The sequence below is a fragment of the Harmonia axyridis genome, chromosome 3 (assembly GCF_914767665.1).
Source record: "Harmonia axyridis chromosome 3, icHarAxyr1.1, whole genome shotgun sequence".
NCBI classification, from domain to species: Eukaryota; Metazoa; Arthropoda; class Insecta; order Coleoptera; family Coccinellidae; genus Harmonia; species Harmonia axyridis.
In genome coordinates this window covers 215,862-236,774 of record NC_059503.1, presented here as the reverse complement: position 1 = coordinate 236,774, position 20,913 = coordinate 215,862, and the positions used below count along the sequence as shown (strand labels likewise).

The 20,913-nt window shown below is 36.0% G+C and overlaps 4 protein-coding genes across 5 annotated transcripts in view; 2 read left to right on the top strand and 2 right to left on the bottom strand.

The window, feature by feature from the left end:
* Positions 1-16,331, bottom strand: part of LOC123676647 (beta-1,4-glucuronyltransferase 1-like) — a 30,309-nt gene extending 13,978 nt beyond the window's left edge. Inside the window, exons 1-3 of one of the 2 annotated variants that reach the window (XM_045612728.1) lie at positions 15,928-16,331; positions 2,255-2,497; positions 1,000-1,281 (exon numbers count right to left, since the gene is read on the bottom strand). In XM_045612728.1, the coding sequence (XP_045468684.1) occupies positions 1,000-1,281; positions 2,255-2,362 (390 nt within the window). In that variant the 5' untranslated portion in view covers positions 2,363-2,497; positions 15,928-16,331. Of the gene's footprint in view, positions 1-999; positions 1,282-2,254; positions 2,498-5,728; positions 5,855-15,927 lie in introns of those variants that run through there. The other variant, XM_045612729.1, reaches the window with a different exon arrangement.
* Positions 16,332-16,813: 482 nt separating this feature from the next.
* LOC123676648 (protein farnesyltransferase/geranylgeranyltransferase type-1 subunit alpha) lies at positions 16,814-18,352 on the top strand. The gene has a single exon (XM_045612730.1). The coding sequence runs from the start codon at positions 16,925-16,927 to the stop codon at positions 17,906-17,908; it is 984 nt and encodes a 327-aa protein (XP_045468686.1). The 5' UTR covers positions 16,814-16,924; the 3' UTR covers positions 17,909-18,352.
* On the bottom strand, positions 18,225-18,962 carry LOC123676651 (DNA-binding transcriptional regulator BolA). Its single transcript, XM_045612740.1, has 3 exons — positions 18,856-18,962; positions 18,599-18,804; positions 18,225-18,545 (listed from the first exon to the last, which is right to left on the bottom strand). The coding sequence occupies exons 1-3, from the start codon at positions 18,920-18,922 to the stop codon at positions 18,396-18,398; spliced, it is 423 nt and encodes a 140-aa protein (XP_045468696.1). The 5' UTR covers positions 18,923-18,962; the 3' UTR covers positions 18,225-18,395.
* Positions 18,963-19,219: 257 nt separating this feature from the next.
* On the top strand, positions 19,220-20,263 carry LOC123676649 (protein MAK16 homolog). The gene has a single exon (XM_045612731.1). The coding sequence runs from the start codon at positions 19,314-19,316 to the stop codon at positions 20,151-20,153; it is 840 nt and encodes a 279-aa protein (XP_045468687.1). The 5' UTR covers positions 19,220-19,313; the 3' UTR covers positions 20,154-20,263.
* Positions 20,264-20,913: the final 650 nt, after the last annotated feature.

Here is a 20,913-nt window from a genome sequence, read left to right as displayed (position 1 = left end):
ACCTCGTGGATGCTTAAAAGTTTGTGACCCATCACATTCAGCGAATGGTTGAACGAAATCAGAAAATGTTATTGTCCCAATTGACCTTCGACTCTCAAGGCTCTAAAATTTATTAGGTCGACGACAATCACTACCAGGCCAAACTTACTTTAAGCTAATCAGAATGGACAGAAGCTTTTGGTAGCCCACGCCTAAATAAAGAGCATTATTTCACTCTCAATCTCGCAAATGAGAAATATGGGCACTACGTCTCAAATAGGTTGAAAAACATATTATAATTTTGTAGATTGTAGATTTAAGGAGGGCTTCATTGCACCCCGACCAAATGGTCTATTGTGCCCCCATCAAAGCTGTTCTCACCACTAGTCGTCGTAGTCTACAGCTCGCTCTCCAGTTCCAGAGTTCTAATGAACTCCAATATCTGGGATGGCTCCAAAGAGGTTACTTTCTTATTTCTACAAGTCTCTTGTCCAAAGCATTTATTTGCGTTGGCTATCGATGGCGAGGCATTCCGTCAACAGATGGTTCGGAGTTTCTTCCTCGTCTTCACAGGATCTATATTCATCGTTTTCTCCTAGACTCATTTTCATGAGGTTCTTCCTAAGACAGCAATACCATGTAAGGAATCTTGTAAGGAGGAATAGTATATTCTTGCTAAGATCCAGATACTTCTATCTTTTTTGGACTACTAGCAAAGGAAAACCTAGTCATTAGCTCACTTCAATGAAGCTGCACTAAGGTGGTTCCAAGCAATCATGATACATGACAACCAAGCATAGAAAGGAAGCCAGTACAAGCTACAGGCGTTCTGAAAGTGAGACAAAGATGCTGCGAACTCAGGGTTGGTAAATCATCACATGTACATGATTCTTGAAAGTTATCAGGCCATGAATGATGGAAAATTTAATGGAATGTATGGAACCCTAAGAACCAAACGCTGAGGTTTCAATCCTGGACCGGTTGGTACTGCCTTTAAAATGAAGAACCAAAGTTTCTCACCTTTTCTAGGACCGTTCGGTGCTTTCGTTCTTCCTCGCTGAGCTGATCTTCGGTCTCCGTCTCGTCCACGACCGCCCTTTGCTGCTCCTTTAGCGGAAACGTATCGGGAGAGGGGACCTCTTCTTGCTGCGGCAGTGGCTGTTGTGGCGACGGCTGGTCGACGTTTTCTGGTGGTTCTATGGCCCTCGCTTCCGCCTTGGGTTGGTCGGGGACGACCTCGACGTTTCTGTCCGCCGCCGCCGCCACCACTGGTAGCTGGATAGGGACTTCTTCTGGGACGACCTGGAAGGATAAAATTCAATGGTCTTTTTATACCGACTCTTCTAGTTTTCTCTGTAAGGCTTCAGAAGTTGAGAGTTACTCCACAGCGAATTTTTGATCTTCCGATCAAGAGCAATGGGCTTGGACCACTGTTACACATTGAAAAATAGTATATGGTGCAACGAGTAGGTAAAGTCCAACTTTTCTCATGAGTCTCAGAGTTTGGAGCACGAATTTTGAAAAAAAAAAAATATTTACGAAAAACTAAAAGTTGTAAACTGAAATTTAAAATAAAAATTTGATAATATTCTCCAGGCTGCCAACTCTCCTTGAGGCAAGATACGGACTCGTAACCTCAGTATGTTTCAGATCACAACTTGATCTATTAAAACTTTTTTATTTGAGGGGGCTGTGTTCAATATTTTAGGAGATATATCGATTCTTGTGTAGAGATTCAATTTTTAAGCAAAACATCTAGTCTGGTTTAACCAACTATGCACCACTCAGAAATTACTCGGCCGTAGATTAAATGATAAGGTGTTGAAAGAAAGAAGAGGACCAACACTCGAAGTGGTAAAGGCAAGCAAATTTCATCAAGAGCATGACTTGAAACCACAAGGTTGCAATTCATACGAATAATTTGGTAAATTTCGTAAATCAATCGAAAAAGAACCTCGGTCACGAAGGTCATCGACGTCAAATGCCGATCAAATTAATCATTCGGTTTCTTGTACTTTCCAATCAACTGATTCTAAGAAATCTTTAGTATAGCCAAAAGATTAATGTACTCTGTAACATACAAGACGCAACACCAAGAATGCTTTGATGTTTTTTCGTCTAAATTCGGGCAGAAATGTTCAACTAGTCAAAAGAGATCCAAATAGATTAAACAAAAGATAAATCCATTCTTTCATTAATAATGTTTCACATCACCTCTATTAGTTTTACAGTCAGCTCCTTTTTTGGCATAGATTTGACTCGGTTTGAAACTTACCTGTTGACTGTCGGCGGTCCTTTGTCCTTCGAAGATCATAACACCGAAGTAGACGCAACACGCGATCAGCAACACCTTGAGGAAGAAGCTTTTTTTGCTCGTGTACATCTTCGTTTGGTTGTAGTACGCGCTGGCTCGGTTAGGTTATGTTTGGTTAGGTCAGCGCGGTGGCGGAGGCATGGTTAATAACGACAAGTGGTCACCATGCGCTGGAAGGTTGGGCAGTCGATTTGCACAGAACACCTGAAAGAACAATCATTCGTTATAAAAATAAATAAATATTAATTCGTCAATTAATCGAAACCGCAAGACATAGAGACAAGTGAGTAAGTAGAAGTAGTAAGTGGTAGTCGAAATAATTTTCTGCTTCAATATGAAGAAATCTGAAGCTGAGGCTCATCGAATGAAGCCTGGAATGTCGGAAAAAACGGTAGAAGCCAAGTTGTACGCCTATGTACTTCATAACCTTCGAAGATGAATCACCCTGTAGACGGGGGAATAATTCCATCACATTTCATCATCTCGCGTCCGCGTCAGCATCCGGCAGCACCTTCCGATGGAACAGAATCGGGAGGTAGCGAAGGCCGTGCAAATCCGATTATGGCCCTCCCAGTCTGCCTCCGCTTGCGAACGGGGTTGCCAAGTCGTGCTTCATTCCACGCGACATACGGATAATCCCAACCGATGATTTCCATAATTTAGCATTCATCGATTTTTAGGTATACGGAGCATTTATTTTTTATCGAAAAAAATGGAGACAGAAGAAAATCAATACTGCTATTAATGCCGAGGGATTAATTGGGCTGTTATCATAACTTCTACGATAAGAGATTATTGATACAGCCAAATTAACTGCTATTAATGATTTAGTTGGAATAGAGCAAATATTACGTTTGTTATAAAAATTTTCATTAGTACGTAAATGAAGGATTTAAATTATTTTTCCATTTCGAATACCGTTCGCATATGAAAATACGTAATGATCTGAAACAATCTCCGAATACGATTGAATTCGTTCGCTATATGCCATTCGCTATTTTCACGATGAAATCAATAAAACATAGTTTCGGTTTGTTGTTTCTGATAATTGTTTTTTTTAGAACGATTCCAAAAGTTCATAAATAGAAATAACGATCTAATATCCGCTCAAAAAAGTCAAACCATAAAATTTAAAGGCTTAATATTGGAAACCAATTTGTAGAAATCCTCAACGAGGTGATTGTAGAATATAAAATCAAAATTCCGGAATTGTTTCAGATCGAATTTTTTTTCTTCGAAAAACAAGACCCAGAAGAGGGGAAAATAAGTTGTGAAGGATGATTTAGGTACGATCAACATGGCAACATCAAAGAGGCAAGCTTACAGTCGCATTCTAAGGTGAATGTTCCTCGGAACAGTCGGAACCCCTTTTCCGCAGACGAGGATCGAGCGAGATGTCAAAAAGAGAGGTTGTTTCCGCCTACTTCCGAGCTTTTTTTTATAGGCGAAAGCGTTCCTAGGTCAGTCTCTGTTGTTAACGCTAGTACCCGAAGAATCAGTCTTGGTATTCCTCCTAGGATAAAAATTATTTTCAATGATAAAAATTCTGAATCGTTCAAAAAAGAAATCCTGAAAATTTCAAGTGTCTAGACTTTTTCTTTTGAAGGTTATAACGATTACGGGCGGATTCACACAACACTTACATTGTTTAGAAATGATAAGCGCGAAATAACTCCTCTCTTCTTTACCAGTGACGCATTATATTACGTATAATCTAATGAAAATCACGAATGTGCAATGTGCTTCGAATTTTCACTCAGAAGTTTAGCGATTGTTGATTCTGATAATACCTTGATCCATCCTCTATATTGTCTCGTCTTGTCGACGTATGGTTGAATAAACTTGGTTCAAATTTTCCGTTTCTGAAGTTACGATCGATGGAACCCGAACATTTTCTGTAAAGGTCATTAATTTCTATTTCTTTTACTAGCTAGGAACAGTATAAGTTCGCGGTTTTTTCTTTCAGTAAAAATGACCTCACAAACTTAAAAATTAAATGTCGATTCTATTGCCATGTAAAAATGAAGAGTTTTCCAATAAAAGGTTTCATTTTGAATAGCCCACTGAGAATATTGCTGATGTAGTGTTGACGAAAACCCAGGTTGGCCAGGTTTGTCGATTCCTCGTCGATTTTGGAAATTAGGCATTGCACAAACGACATTACACTCTATTTTGCGTGAAGACTTATGGTGGATTTATGCACCGTACCCAAGAACTAAGGACTAAGAACTATGAACTAAGAACTAAACCTAAGAATTCAGTGGCGTTTAAGCACTCTCTTGTTAGTTCTTAGTAAAGGCATGCGCGAGTGCTCGAACTACTTTCTATTTGTTCTATACTTTGATGTTTGACGTTGATATTTATTGTGAAAAAATTAAATTTAATTTTTTCAAATACTCCTAATACTTTTCATCGATAAACACGAATAAAGAACATAAAATGATAGAAACTGGTACTCGTTAATATTGAAATTCTAAGCGGCGTACGTTTACTTCTATATTTTACCTGAGCCCTTAGTTTTAGTTAACAGTTGGCCTGCTAGTGTTAGTTCTTAGTTCTTAGGAAACGTGCATAAACGCTCTCATTGATTTGTTAGCGTTCAATTCTTAGGTCTTAGTTCTTAGGTTTAGTCTTAGTTCTTAGGACTGGTGCATAAATCCACCATTAGTTCTTAGTTCTTTGAAACGTGCATAAACGCCCTCATTGATTTTTTAGCGTTCAATCCTTAGTTCTTAGTTATTAGGTTTAGTCTTAGTTCTTAGGACTGGTGCATAAATTCACCACTAGAGGACCTAAGCCTTTAAAAGTTCAGTTAACACAAGAACTAAAGCCGGTCTATCACCAGAAACTTGTATCTTTACTGATTGGTATTGAAATGCATGAAAATGGGAAAATCTTCATTGATGAGACCCATTTTTACTTCGGAGACTACGTTAATAACCGGAATTGTAACATTTGGAGTTCGGAAATCTATGAATGATTGTTGAAAAGCATCTCCATCTTCAACCTGTCAACCATTTGCTACGATTTTTGAGCTGGTGGTGTGTCCTTACTTATTCGAAAATGAGGAATTAGAGGTGAAAAAAATACTCAACTATTAGCAGTTCCATTCACAAGTTCTAAATTCCATGATTTCATTGATTTTCTGCTTTTAAAATTTATGGATTACGTTCTCTAGGTACGTTAAAGGGGTGTAGCAACCGATTTCACTAATTTCGTTTAAATAACACTCATATTTTACGGAAAGAGCTCAACATTCTACATAAAATGAAAATTTCAGATAGTTTTGATAATTTTTGCTCCAATAGAATATTGGAAGTAATAATATGGATATCTCTTCAAATCGCTTTCTTTCCGAAGTACGTATCTTCATAATCATAATCGGAAAACATTAACATTTTTCGAATATATGTTAATAGCTCAAACTTGACTCACCTCGAAGGAACTTCACCGAATCGCAACTGAAGATCGACAATAACTTCCAATATGAAACGAAGCCGACTGACAAATGATAACGAGGTGCGAACATAGCTTCGGAATTAGAGGTATTTTAATATTTTGAGATTTAAGTAAATAGAAAAAATTCCTATTATCTCGAAAGATAAAAAATATCTACTGGTTCTGATTTACGAAACCATCCATTGATTTTTGGGTACCTGAACATTTATTTCGCAAGAAAAATAATAATCAAGGAAAATCAATACTACAGTGATTGACTTGAAATAAATATCTCATTTCGTATTTTACAAAAAAAAAATTATAAAAAGAACAGATAACCATCTTCGTAATGAAAATTCCGTTCCGTAACTTGTGCAAATAAAAGATTTGATTTATTTGAACGCTTCTCATGAAGAAACATTCAATTAATTCCCGTATCATTATGAATGCCAATTTGAAATAATCTTAAACAAACTGTGAATATGAAAAAAGCTGATTTCTTTTTTTTTGTGATAACGGTAATAAAACTATAGTTAATCGTTTTGGTTCCTCATCTTCAATTATAATCTATTTGTGATGATGCTCCAAACTCCGCTTTCATGCCACTTTTGGCATCTGGATTTCGAATTATATACAGGAGTTTTCCAATTAGAGATTCAATTTTGAATAGGCCGCTATCTAGACAGCTGTCATCTTTTGAAATATCACAAGTGAACACTACGCCATTACTAAAAATGGAATGGTACATGATTCAAAAACGCAATACATTCGTCAAAATTAACTGAAAAAATGCTAAATTAAAGCACTTTTGGGAGGTCGAGAACATTTATGCCAATTTTATGGTGGATTTATCCTAAGAACTAAGACTAAACCTAAGAACTAAGACCTAAGAATTGAACGCATGAGGGCGTTTATGCACGTTTCCTAAGAACTAACACTAGCAGGCCAACTGTTAACTAAAACTAAGGGCTCAGGTAAAATATAGAAGTAAACGTGCGCCGCATAGAATTTCAATATTAACGAGTACCAGTTTCTATCATTTTATGTTCTTTATTCGTGTTTATCGATGAAAAGTATTAGGAGTATTTGAAAAAATTAAATTTAATTTTTTCACAATAAATATCAACGTCAAACACCAAAGTATAGAACAAATAGAAAGTAGTTCGAGCACGTGCGCATGCCTTAACTAAGAACTAACAAGAGAGTGCATAAACGCCACTGAATTCTTAGGTTTAATTCTTAGTTCATAGTTCTTAGTCCTTAGTTCTTGGGTACGGTGCATAAATCCACCATAAGTCAAAAAATTTGTGTTGCATTTTTTTTATGTCATAAGAGTATATAAACCAGTTTGCAGAAAATTATCAACTATACCTTGAATCTGAGGACCTTTTCATAAAACCGGAGATACGGCCCTGAAATTCATCTAATGGTACCTCGTAAGCACATTCTCTTGCGTGATCACGCCGCAGACTATGTGGAAAGAAAGTGTTCATTACCGAAAAAAAAAAACGGAGACGCTCATACCGGGCGTCTCGGATGCCTCGGGAAGCGTTGAACTGGTTTGTCGCATTTTTTCTTGCCGATGCTGGACGTGGTGCCGGAGTCAACGGACCCCTCCGGAAGAAAATTTCGGGCGTAACCGCGGAAACGCTAGATGAAAAAGGCGAGAGTAACGGTGAAGAGGAAAAAACTAGTTATTAGTATGGACGTGATGGATCGAAACCAATGGACCAGCTAGAACGCACGTACGTTGATCTCTACTTTGATGGAAAGGTCCATACGTGAATGCTGAGATTGTAACTATCGCTCTTGAGGTGATAACAAAACTGTTCTTATGGACAATTGGTCCTGGGCAGAGGACCTCATACCCCTAAGCTAGAGGTTGGAAGTTCGACCTCCGATTCTTTAGTTACAGACTTTCCAAGATGATAAAGAAAACTAGCATCGACAAAAACTTCACAACAGTGCTATGTGGAAAAAAAGATTATTAGACAATTAGGTCCCACGGCAGCACTGGAGGTCATACTAGACCTGCCTCCCTTACACCTACATGTTAGGAAATGTAGCCTGTTGGAAGCAATAAGAATTTCCCTTAATGGAAAGCTTCTTCCTGGAAACTGGTTTGGACATATGAGGATACTGAATCAACTAGATTCAAACCTCCTCGCAAAACCATCGGATATTATGCCAACCACCTACGATTTTGAAACGCCCTTTGAAACGGTTATAAATGACCGTTATAGTGCAATAAGTCTCGTAAATCGTCTGGACAAAAAGTCATCCATATGGTTCACAGATGGATCAAAAACAGAGAAGGGCACCGGCATTGGGATATATGGACCTAAACTGAGGATCTCTAAAGCCCTGGGAAGTGAGCCCTCGATTCTACAGACCGAGATAATGGCTGTTTATGTATGCGCCCAGGAGTGTCTCAAAATGAATCTCAAGGGGGCGCATATCTACATCACCACGGACAGCCAAATCACGCTAAGATCCCTGGAATCGTGTTGTCAGGGGTCTCTGCTGACTTGGGAGTGCCGTAACACCATAAAGCAACTGGCCAGAGGAAATAAGGTGACTATACTATGGGTACCAGGGCACTGCGGGGTTGAAGGAAATGAAAGAGCGGATGAACTTGCAAAAAGTGCATCAAGGTTAAGACCTGCTGGACCTGAGCCCTTCTGTGGGATAGGATGAGACCAATATAAAGCTGCGGTCCAGCTATGGGAGTTGAACAGTAGGACAATCCACTGGACTAACACTCCTAGACTTGCCCAGGCCAAGAAATTCGTGAAGATTTCACCTACCTACGCCAAAAAGTTCCTGAAGCTTTATTAACGTCGTTGACGACCTCCCTGGGTTTCTATGAATGAGTAGGGTAGTGAACAAAAGATCTGCATGGTCGCAGTTCCCGGAAGGCTTACCGAACCAAAACGACCCCAGTTCAAATAATAATAACAATAATAGACAATTAGGTCAGACAATTAGCTGTTGGGTGAAAATTAACAGCGCTGTGTGTTTTGACTTTTCAGTAATAAGTTGGAAATCGTCAATAAAATAAATCAATTTCTAACTAATTACTGAAAAGTCAGAAGTGGCTTTTAAATATGAATAACCATTCCACTAATACATGAACAATAATTGTATACTGAATTTACATTTATATTGAATGTTTATATTTAATTATCCTGATGAATAGATCTAAATATTTTTAAAATTGGATTTATTACTACATAGACGTCGATAAGTAATTAACGCATCGGGAAGATCACCTATCAACTCCTTTGGCCTAGAACCGTAAACAAGACCTCTTGGATATATGGATACCGCGAGGAATACCGTTAGTAAATCAGCAATCTCAATAGTGCAAAAAATTAGCATTTCTGGTCGACATTGAATCGAAAATAGTAGAATATCGATAAAAAGAATAAAATCACACTTAGAACTTCTCGAAATCCGCCAGTCATCGCAACGATTCGTCTGCTTCGGAATCGAAATGAACCGATAAAAAGCTTCCTCAATTTCGTTTTTATGCAGATTCGCGTTAAATCGAATTAGACGGCCGCAATCGCCCATTCGCCTCAGCCCGATAGGGCGATAATGGTCGCGTCAACCTCAAAGCGGGAGGAATTCGATCTCAAGATGCCACCAAATACAGCTTAACACCTGAGCAAGATGAAGTCATTAGCGGAGATGACTGAAAAAAATCACGGGCCTAGATGAGCAACACCGGTGGTAATCGAGGTGATCGATCATAAACCTTCGAGGAAGTTTGATTTATTTATTGCCAGCCTTCGCGATTTCGTCAGCGTGATAGACGATGAGTTGATCGACGCAGGATTTAGTAATTTTAGAAATTGGAGCCGAAAATGGTCCTGATAGATTAGTTTGCGAGGAATCATTTCTGTCCGTCCGTAAACAGGATAACTTCCGAAAAACAACCAAACAGATTTTTATGCAAATTCATAATAGTTATTTATAATACAAGTGCAGAAGGCATTGATATTCTTCCACGAGTTCAAAATTCAAAAACGAGCCACGAAGTGGCGAGTTTTGGAATGAACGAATGGTAGAATGAGCCTTCTGTACGAGTATTATACATTATTTTCTCTAATTCATTGCATTTTCTTTGAAATTAATGAAATATTTCCATAAATATATTTTAGTGATTTTTGCATTGAAAAATGTTGGTTGGCAGAACTGATTTCTTCGAGGCAAATTGATGAATTGACAGATAAAGCCGTGACGGAAAGTTCGGAGTACCAACATAGAATAGTTATTTATAATACAAGTGCAGAAGGCATTGATATTCTTCCACGAGTTCAAAATTCAAAAACGAGCCTCGAAGTGGCGATTTTTGGAATGAACGAGTGGTAGAATGAGCCTTCTGTACGAGTATTATACATTATTTTCTCTAATCCATTGCATTTTCATTGAAATTAATGAAATATTTCCATAAATATAATTTAGTGATTTTTGCATTGAAAAATGTTGGTTGGCAGAACTGATTTCTTTAAGGCAAATTGATGAATTGACAGATAAAGCCGTGGCGGAAAGTTCGGACTACCACCATAGAATAATAAAATATAACCATGAAAACTGTGCGTTTCTGATATATTCTAGCACGATTTTGTTCTACAAGATGTGGAAGAATGAACGGAATAACCACAGAATTAGAGAAATATGATTTACGAATTAGGAATCACAATTTCTTCACACATATTTACGGAAAAACTCCGCTGTAGTGCATTACGTGGGTCACCCTGTACTTGATTAGCAATGATCTTGAATGATTCGGCATTGCTCAAGGTCGTTTCGACCAAATAAGTCTCGTTAGAAGCCATTAGGGTGGCAGACCACGAATTCGACGAAAATGGAACACGGCCAAGTACGTACCTTGCAGAATAGGGTTGTTGCATTTCAATGACGACCTTTACCTTGCTGATACGTGATACACCAATGAAGTGCGTTCGAGATAAGCTCTTCCCGCATTTGATTGAAAGTAAATGGTAAGTTGTTATATCATTTGGTGATAATATGGAAGAGGTGTGTTCACCTCAACTCCAATGACAGAGCTCGGCGACAATTTTTCTTTCGTATCTGGTAACTGTGTCAAGAGTAGAAATTGTATTCTAGGAGATTATTATTTGTGAACAGGCATCAGCAAGTTCACCAACTATTATGATAGAAACCATTAAGTTAATAAATTCCTACAGTTTCGAGAATCTCAAAAAATGAATGTTTATTCCTTATATAATGTTGCTTAGAGTTTCTCAGAAAGTTCTCGAAACTACTCGACTTTAAATCAACTCAAGTTCAAGTCAAGTAGTAGCTTTTTTTTAGTATTCATTTATTAAGTAGTTAATTTAACATTGACAAACTACTACTTGACTTGAACTCGAGTTGATTTCAAGTCAAGTAGCTTGAATATCAAGTCAAGTCGTGAATCCCTAGTGGTAAATTAAATATACAGGGGGTTAGTGAATAAGTGGGACAAACTTCAGGAGACAATTCTACATGAAAAATAATGACAGAGTCTCAAAATATCATGATTCTGCCCAGCATGCCCATATACAAATATTGGTGGTTTCCTACATACCGAGTGTTTAAACTTTAAATAAGGACCTTTTATAACAATCAAATCTTGTAATCTCTGTAATAGGCGTCGAATGCAATCGAACGAGGGACACAAAGAAAAGTCCAATCTTCGTCTAAGCGACGTTCAGGGTCGTTTAACTGAAAAGTAACGGCATCATCGCGGCACTTCCAGTCGCCCCAGTTATGATTATAATTCAATATAGCGACAATCGATCGGCTCATATCGAGAATTGATAATGAAGGCGAGGCGATGATGAATTTTCGCAACAAAGAGATTTATCGGCGGGCCAGTTGGGCACAGCCTCGAATTGGCACCGTCAACAACTGGTCAATTGCGCGAGACGAGAATATTGTCTCGGGTTCACTTTCTCAGGTGAATAGGCCGCAGATTCTTGGCTTAATGCCGGTGTTAATTTCACCGATGTATTGTTGGGTAACAGTCGATGGAAGAAAGCGTTCAACGCTCAAATTCATTTTATTCCTCTGCGAGAAAAATAGGTTTGGAAATATGATAAAATAAAAAAAAATATGATAAATATGATAAAATATATGATAAATATATGATAAATATATGATAAATATGATAAAATAAAGTCCGCTATCAGGGCGGAATCCCAATTGGACACCGAGATCTTGTGATTTAACATCTTTTGACTTTTTTCTTTAGTGCCACGTGAAAGGAAAGGTGCGGACCAATGCTAATAGAACTTTTTCTCTTAAAATCAACCAAAGAATCTCTCATTTTCTTTTGTACCTCCAATTGCTATTGGATTCTGATCTCGATTCTGATAACGTTTTTCATGTATTCTCTATTTTAGAAACATGGTTGCTTTAGTATCTCCCTAATAAGATTGATTTCTATTGCTGAAAAGGAAACATTGGAAAGTTGAACTTGTTGTGCTGTAGAGTTTGAGCAGGAGGTTTCAACAATTATTTCAAACATAACGAATTGCATACGAGTATTTTGAGAGCTTTTGTCGTTAAAATTTCCCTTTGGTCCATAATTTTAAAGGTATTACGACCCTGTTATGAAGATTGCATAAATCCTTTCATTGAAGCCTAGTCTTAATTTAGAGATATGCATCGAGCTTCAAAAGAGCGAGCAATCACAATCGTTATGCGATTCTTCGACGAGATTATCGAATCTGATCCGATCGCGGAAACGAAAGCGTGACGATTCGCGTAAGCCCGAAAAATTCGGATTACGCGATGATCTCGTCAACAATGGACGTTTCCCTTTCGTCTTGGCCGTCTTGATCGCGAGGTCGTCGAGGCAACAATCGTTGTTCGCCTGTTGCTCGCATCTCGGATTGCCCCACACAGGAAGCGGTCAAATGCCACACGGCTCGGCTCCTCGCAGCTTCCAATCTCTGATGGACCTTTCGCGTGAGGCCGTTCCATCTGTGATGCTCTGAAATACTTTGGGTTTCAGGATTTACAACAGTGTTGTATAAAGGTGAACTCTTGTCAGATAATTATAATGAATTTTTTGCACGATACAGCCTTTCTTGATTACCTATTCTTACGACAAGGCGATAGGCTTTCTTTACCGGTTGTTATTACATTAGGCCAAGTTTTTATATACGCAAATTCTAATTTTTTTGACTGTTATGACTATAGGGTTCTCAATTGAGAGGTTTCATCAAAAAACGAGTACAATTTTAAGAGAACTCAATGGATGTTTAGTTCATTATATGCCATGAACGCTAGAAAACGATATCAGCCAAATGACCATCACGGCAACAGATGCTGCACTATTAGGGATTCATGGCTTGACTTGATTTTCGAGCTACTTGACTTGAAATCAACTCAAGTTCAAGTCGAGTAGTAGTTTTCAATGTCAAGTATGTACTTGATAAATAAATACTTGACTAGACATTGAAAAACTACTTCGTGACTTGAACTTGAGTTGATTTCAAGTCAAGACCAAGTCAAGTAGCTATGCACTATATCCTCACCAATTCGCACATTTGCGGCTGTGTGTCCTCGATAATTTCACAATTTTCAACTTTAAGGTATTGATCCGATTAATACCTTCACAAGATATTCAACTTCAATTTGGCATAGGTATTCCATGCGACAAGCTAATTTTGAATGAAAATCTACAGGGTGATATTTTTTCAGGAATAGTGCCCGCCTCTTTCTACCAGAACTTTTTTTTTTGTGGACCAATGGTAGTTTGGGAAAATGTGAACAGAAGCTTTGGTACAGTACTACGCTTTGTGGTTTCTTGTGGTTTTGTCGCATCTGCTACCGAGAAATAAATTTCAAACAATCTTCTAGTAATGCTCAGGAAAATCCAAATTATTATGAATATCCAGTTAGTAAGCTGTGAAGGATAAATTGCTTATAAGTTTTGGTATTTAATCAAGCAATCTATAGCGAATATTAATGAAGATTCGATAAATTACTAAAATAACCACATAAAAATAGGACTACATCACAAAAAAAATGAACTACAGGAAACACCCTTCTATCTCGAAAACAAAGCGTTTACGCCGAATGTTTATAGGACTTTTTCTTTCAAAATAAATCCAAAGAATCTCTGATGTTCCTTTGTACCTCCAATTTAAGAACACCCTGCATAATGAATTGAATTGAATTGAAAATAGTGAAAGTCTCATCATCGATCCGAAAACCAAAACGGTTAATTATTTTAAACTGATGATTCTCGTAATATAATTTCCTGTTAATTTGTCTGCAAGTCGTCAAACAACGATAATTAGCCATCATCCATCACGTTTTCTCTTTCAGAAAGGTCAAAGCAAATGCGGGTATTCGACTATACTTATAGCTCTTCGGTATAGATGACCGAAATAATCGATTATCACACGTCCATCTGGGACCTTGACCCAGTATTCGGTAATCTCAAAACTAGCCTATTTGTATTCGGTCACCTCCGAAACTTGATAGTACCGGTGTGTTGTGTCGATCCACGTGAAAACGCCCAGTATCGGCTGAATTTTTAATTGACACCGCTATGTTCGCCTTCGGTGGTGAAAAAACACGAATGCAAAGTTTGAAGCGAACAAAATAATAATTCTTCCAGTGAAGAATCTGATTTTTTTTTTCTTAGTGTTGATGGCCACTGAAATTCCGTTTTTGGTCACGTGAGCTGAACAGGAAATTTTTTCAGTAGGTGTTTGATACGTCGTCTTTTCATGTTGTTTTTTGTTTGACCGAATTCGATTTAGAAATCAGAATGTTACTTGTCGAGTCCCCAGCATTCACTTTCAAAAAAATTTCAAATTTCAATGAAAATGTCGGTTTAATATAAAATAGATAAATTTGAATGCAGAATATTCTTCTTCCTTGATTTGGTAGCAATATGTAATGGCATATATGGAAAGGAGTAGAATCGAAGCTATCAAACAAGCTTTTATGATTTTTATATGTTTTTTCGTTCCCCTAAGAAAAGGTGACAAAATGTTAAAAGTATCAGGTCATTCTATGTTTCTATTAATGGTTTGTCAGAGACCAGGAAGTCTCTACTTCAGATTTGAGTTCAGAAAACATATTCAAGAGGGAATCTTCTAATATTCATATTAACATTTTTGTTCCAGTTGTAAAACGATATATCAAAGAAAGATTCATTGCACAATTACCGAATTAAGATTAAATTATACTTGAGTAAAATAACAATTACAGTGCCTTTCTGTTTATCTTATAGATTGTTTAATTATATACCGAGTGATATAACTATTTGACGTTTTCATTCCTCGAGAATTTCAAAATTGTTTAATTGATTGGTTAATGATAATTGATCATAAGATCAGAATTTTCTTATCCTCGAAATATTCCAGAGAATTGTCATTAGAGAAACTAAACATACAAAAAACTATATTCGATATAGTAAAATTTCGCTTGGAACTATATGAGCTCTCATTTGCAATTTGTTAAAAAAATCTTGTGTCAAACCACATCGTTCCCACTAAATCTAAGTCGAGGTATGCACCAAAATTAAAATAATATCAGAATAATTTACAGACTCGTGGAATAATTTTACCACAAAATCCAATTGTTCATACATTAATTTTCAGTTCGAAACACTCAATGTTATTTCGATCGCTATGGAAATAATAAAATTCCAAATTGTAATTGAAAAATAGAGTAGAACAGTGATTCAAGCAAGTAAAAATAAGAAATTTTTCTAATTTCCTCTTCTGAAAACTGAGGAAAAGCGTTATGAATGAAATACCCTGAAAATATATCATGTATTCCCTAAATTACTGAAAAAAAAAAATGTACTCGCTATTGAATTAACAAACCTATTCGAATAATACAATAGATTCTTATGCACAAAGCTGTTTCATAACATTCAAAAAAAATTTTAATTTCCTGCAGCCAACGTCGCGTTTTTGGCATAAATTCAGTGGCAGAGGTCATTGTGAAGTCGATTCAATTAAAGCCTCTACCCGACAAACGGAAGTGTGTTCTAATGAATGGGGTTGTAACACCATAGAGACAATGCATATCGACATAATATTTCATTACAACCCTTGATACATCAGACATTCTTCCGGAACTGACAGCTAGGTGTGTAAACATAAAACAATTCCCAATGTAATTTAATGAAAGCAACGTAATAACATACTCACATGAGAGAAAGGAGGGCGCAACTTAGATAAATCACACTATTCTACTGTTATTTTTTCCAACGGAGTACAATACAAACTCAAATTGCACTTCTTCTGCAATACTTTCAGTAGGAGAAATGTTTCAGGTCAATTTTAACATCCTGAAGACCAATAGAATATTCCAGGGTAGTCTGTATGTGAAAAACACTGGTGTTAAACATTCCCATCAATAATTTGCATAAAATTCCCGTCAGTCAATTCAAATTCGATCACCTTTTTCGCGGACCGAAATCGACCCAAACAAACGACATAGAACTACAACTGCAGTGAAATGTCAGACTGAACCGCAAATGAAAAACCAGAGATTCTTCACCGGTTCACCCGCAACTCCCGATAGCTGAAATGTCAAACAGCGCGCATACACTTCACTTCTTCCTTCCAAAGAACGAGACTGGTGAGACGGCGTAAAAGCGGTTAGTGACCTTGAGCGATAAAAGTACATGGTGGAGCCAAAAAAATAAACAAATTTCTATATCTGTATCGTCTTACCCATACCTTTCAATTATAATCTATGCTATAATTCCTTTGAGAGAACATTGTCAATTGTATTGATTATCCTTTTTTCGAACATACATCACAGTATAGAAACCATGTGTTTCTAGACTGTGCATGTGCATACATCATGAATCCAGAGATCACTGAATAACCACTCATTTTATGGATATACCTTGTACAAACTTAACTCGAAAAAACTTATTTTTCGTTCTTATCCTCAAGATTTATATTAATGCGAAAACAAAATACAAATTTCTAATTACGCTACCTTCCATCAAACATAATATCTATGTTTAATTTAAATAATTTTGAGGTTGACAATAAAAATAAAATTCTCTGGTTGACACAGAGAAACTTCTGTATCATAGGAAAAGCGATGCAATAAAGGTTATGGGGATTGGGGAACATTTATGTTAAAAAAAACTCAAGAAAGAAAAAAGCTGCAAGAGAATAACTGAACATAATGTCTGGGTCCAGCAGTGAAGACGATGGAGCTGGTGAATACGTCTTTTATCGTGATAGATCTGACTGGAAAGATATCAAGCCTATACCACAGGATGAAGACGATCCTGTTGTAGCTATTGATTATTCACCACAATTCATTGATGTCTTCGATTACTTCAGAGCCATAGTAAATAAGGGAGAAAAGTCTAAACGGGCCTTGAAACTGACACAAGACGCTGTTAAATTGAATCCAGCGAACTACTCAGTGTGGCAATATCGTCGGGAAATTTTAAAAGAATTAAATGAGGATCTTCAAGCAGAACTCCATTTCGTTAGAGCAATCATACTTAAACAGCCGAAAAATTATCAGGTATGGCAGCACAGAAGGATCTTAGTTGAATGGACTGATGATCCCAGTCAGGAAAAAGATATTACTGAGAGCGCAATCAACCAAGATGCAAAAAATTATCATGCATGGCAACATAGACAGTGGGTAGTGAAGAGATTCTCTTTGTATGAAGGCGAATTGGAATTTACAGAAAAACTCATCGATGTAGATGTTAGAAATAATTCAGCATGGAATCATCGGTACTTCACTATAAATAATTCAACTGGATTCTCAGATGATGTAATTGGAACTGAGATTGGTTTCACCCTCAAGAACATAAATAAAGCTAAAGAGAATGAAAGTTCCTGGAATTACCTAAGAGGCTTAATATTTCAGAGTAATAATGGTTTGAGTAGAAATAAGGAAATAACTTCCTTTTGTGAAAATTTATATCAGGGTGGAAACAGATCTATCTTTTTATTGTCACTTATTATCGATATGTGCAAAGAACAACTAGATAAAGATATTAAAGATCCGAGTTATGAACTTAGTAGGGGTATAGAGTTATGTGAAGAGCTTGCCAATAAACTTGATTGTATTAGAGCGAATTATTGGAATTATTTAGCCGATAGTTTAAGGAGACTTTCAGGTGGTGGTGATGTCAAGGATGTGTGAAGTTTAGAACTGTTGCACAAAATTTTTCACTTCCATTATCAGAAAATCTATAAGATACTTGGTCAACTCATAGGTTATCAGCATTGAAGTGATCTTACACAATAGCATCAAACAATTTATTCTTTGTGGTACAGTACTAGGTCTGAAATCAGATATGTACCAAAAAAATTTAAGTACCAATTTCAATATATACTAAAGGGGATTATATTCAAAGTTAAATGAAATTTTAATACAAATTATTTATTCTACCTAATTTCTATGATTTTGAATCTAAGTTGACACAAGGTTTCGGAGTATTTTATTGGAATGAAAACAGTTTCAGTTAATTTTATATTGTTTAAGATACATTATATACTGTATAAATAGTAAAAGTATATTTTTAATAAATTTCAAACAATTTTTAACACCTATTGTATCAGTAATAAAATTTCATTTTTAAATCAGTATGTTATATTTTACTCTCATGAAATAGGATGTTTACATTATGCTATTTACCAAAACCACCTCTGCAATTCGGACTCGGTTCTAAGTTTTTGTCGCTAGTATCCCATTCATCTAGGGTTTTAGCTACTATAGAAAGAGCATGAACTCCGTTTTTCATCTCTTCAGAAAGCAATTTATAAATTATCTGATGTCTCTGAAAATGCGATGAATGAAACAATGCTCCACGGTGTAATTGATACTACAAACTTTTATATTCGGTACTTGTTTAAAATGATCAGATACTACAACTAATTTGAAATGTGTTTCACTTCCTGGCTTGACATTGTGCATGTAAGACTCATTCATTATTTCCAAGTGGATTGGACTTAAATTTTCTGTAAGCTTTCCTCGAATAGAGTTTTCCACAGATTTTTCCAACGACATATTTTTTATTAAAGAGTTTAATATTTTACCTAAAGAAGAAGTATATTAATTATGTAACAAAAATTTTTAAAATAACAAACGTTGGAAAATTTGTTTGAACATCTTATTTTTATATGAATTTTCTTGAACACAGAATAATAAAAACATTGTATAAGCACAGATTAGTTAGTCTGTGGTATAAGGTTAACCATAGAATACAAACAAAGATTATTCTTGATTACTCTTTGACATAAACTCATTTGAGAAATAGTAATTGTTTTTAATCATATTATATGAATTGAATCATTAAAATATTTCTCTGTACTGAATCAAGGCATTCAGTAGACCGCAATATTTCAATAATTTCCAAACCATTCTGTTACTGTTCCAAAAAAGTTATTTTTATCTAGGCCACTATTTGATAAGAAAACTTTTTCATAAAATATTCTGTACCATATTTTTTCTAACCTACAATATCTGTCAAAGAACGAAGCATGTAAGTTATATTTTTGAAGTTTAGTTTGTTCAACAGTGGTGCTTTTTTAGTTAGTGTTTCAAGATGCAAAACGACGACGTTGTGTGGAGTATAATCAACAAATCATTTTGTTCTCACAAGGTGAATACAAAAACCCAGAAGTTTTGTAGAAATGAATACAACTTGACAGGGTTATGCAGCAGGAATTCTTGTCCATTGGCTAACAGTCAATACGCTACCATTAAAGAAGAAAATGGTGTAATTTATCTTTATATGAAAACAGCAGAAAGAGTTGCTTTCCCCAGCAAAACCTGGGAAAAAGTCAAGTTGTCAAGAAACTTCGATAAAGCCATACATCAAATTAACGAAAACTTGTTATACTGGAATGGTTTTATCAAAGCTAAATGTAAGCAGAGGTTCGTTAAAATTACACAGTATCTTATTCGCATGAGAAAACTCAAACTAAGAAGGCAGAAACTTCTTGTACCTATTCAACAAAAAGTGGAGAGACGTGAAAAACGAAGGGAAGAAAAGGCATTACTTGCAGCAAAAATTGATAAAGGCGTGGAACAGGAACTTTTGGATCGTCTCAAACAAGGTGTATATCAAGATTTATACAACATACCCCAAATGGCATTCGATAATGCTTTGAAGGAAAATGAAATTGAATCAGAGATAGAAGAAGAGGAATCTGAAGACGAAGAGAACATGAAAGTGGATGCGGAGGTAGAAAAAGAGCTTAATGAAGAAACGGAAGAATTTGTAGAAGCCGATTATGAATCCGATGAAAGTGAGAGTGGATCTACAGAACTGGTTGAAATGGAAAGTGACTTTGAATCGGAAGAGGAAATTGAAGAAATTGTACCCAAGAGAAGGAGGGTCCAAGTTGAATATGAACCTGAACAACAATTATTATTGAATTGAAATTTAGTTACAATAAAATTATTTAAAACCTACAAAGCAAGTAATTCTTTCATATTACACTACTGTAGATGATAGAAGGTGATTTTATTTCAAATAAAAGTTATACTTTATCCTTTGAAATGACTCATTGAACATTGACATCCCTGATTTGAATAATAGGAGTAGAAATATTGTGGAGCGGGAAAGATATTCAAATGTATTTGAAGTGAAAATGCATGTTCCATTTCTCTCCCTGCTTCATATATTTGTACCTAGATGTCCTCTTATATATTTACTTGTGAATTGATTCAAATCAAGTAATCAAAAGAATTTTGCTGTAATTTTTGAAGTGTATCACTTTCTGTTCTCAAATAGAGTAATCTGTAATCAAAGACAAATGCTTACCCATCATTTTGCATCTATTTTTGCTGTATATTGTATATAACTATTATAAATGAATTATGAAATTCAAGACTGAATTAACATATATAACAATAAAATAATAATTATTGGCAAAAACTGAATTATTTTATTTATTCGAGACATCAATAGTAAGAGAAGTTAAAACGGAAATTCAATACTAACATTAGGCTTTTATGACTACATTGTTGAATAGTATGAGGAATTTTCGGGCATCACTAATTTAATGACATTTCATGAAAATATTACAGTTGTATATTTTTAAAAATTTTTCATCGCTAAAAGGTTTTTGTGTTATAATGATAGTATGTTTGTTCTGGTTTTATGATTAGAATATGTATTTTCTCATTTCTGGATATCC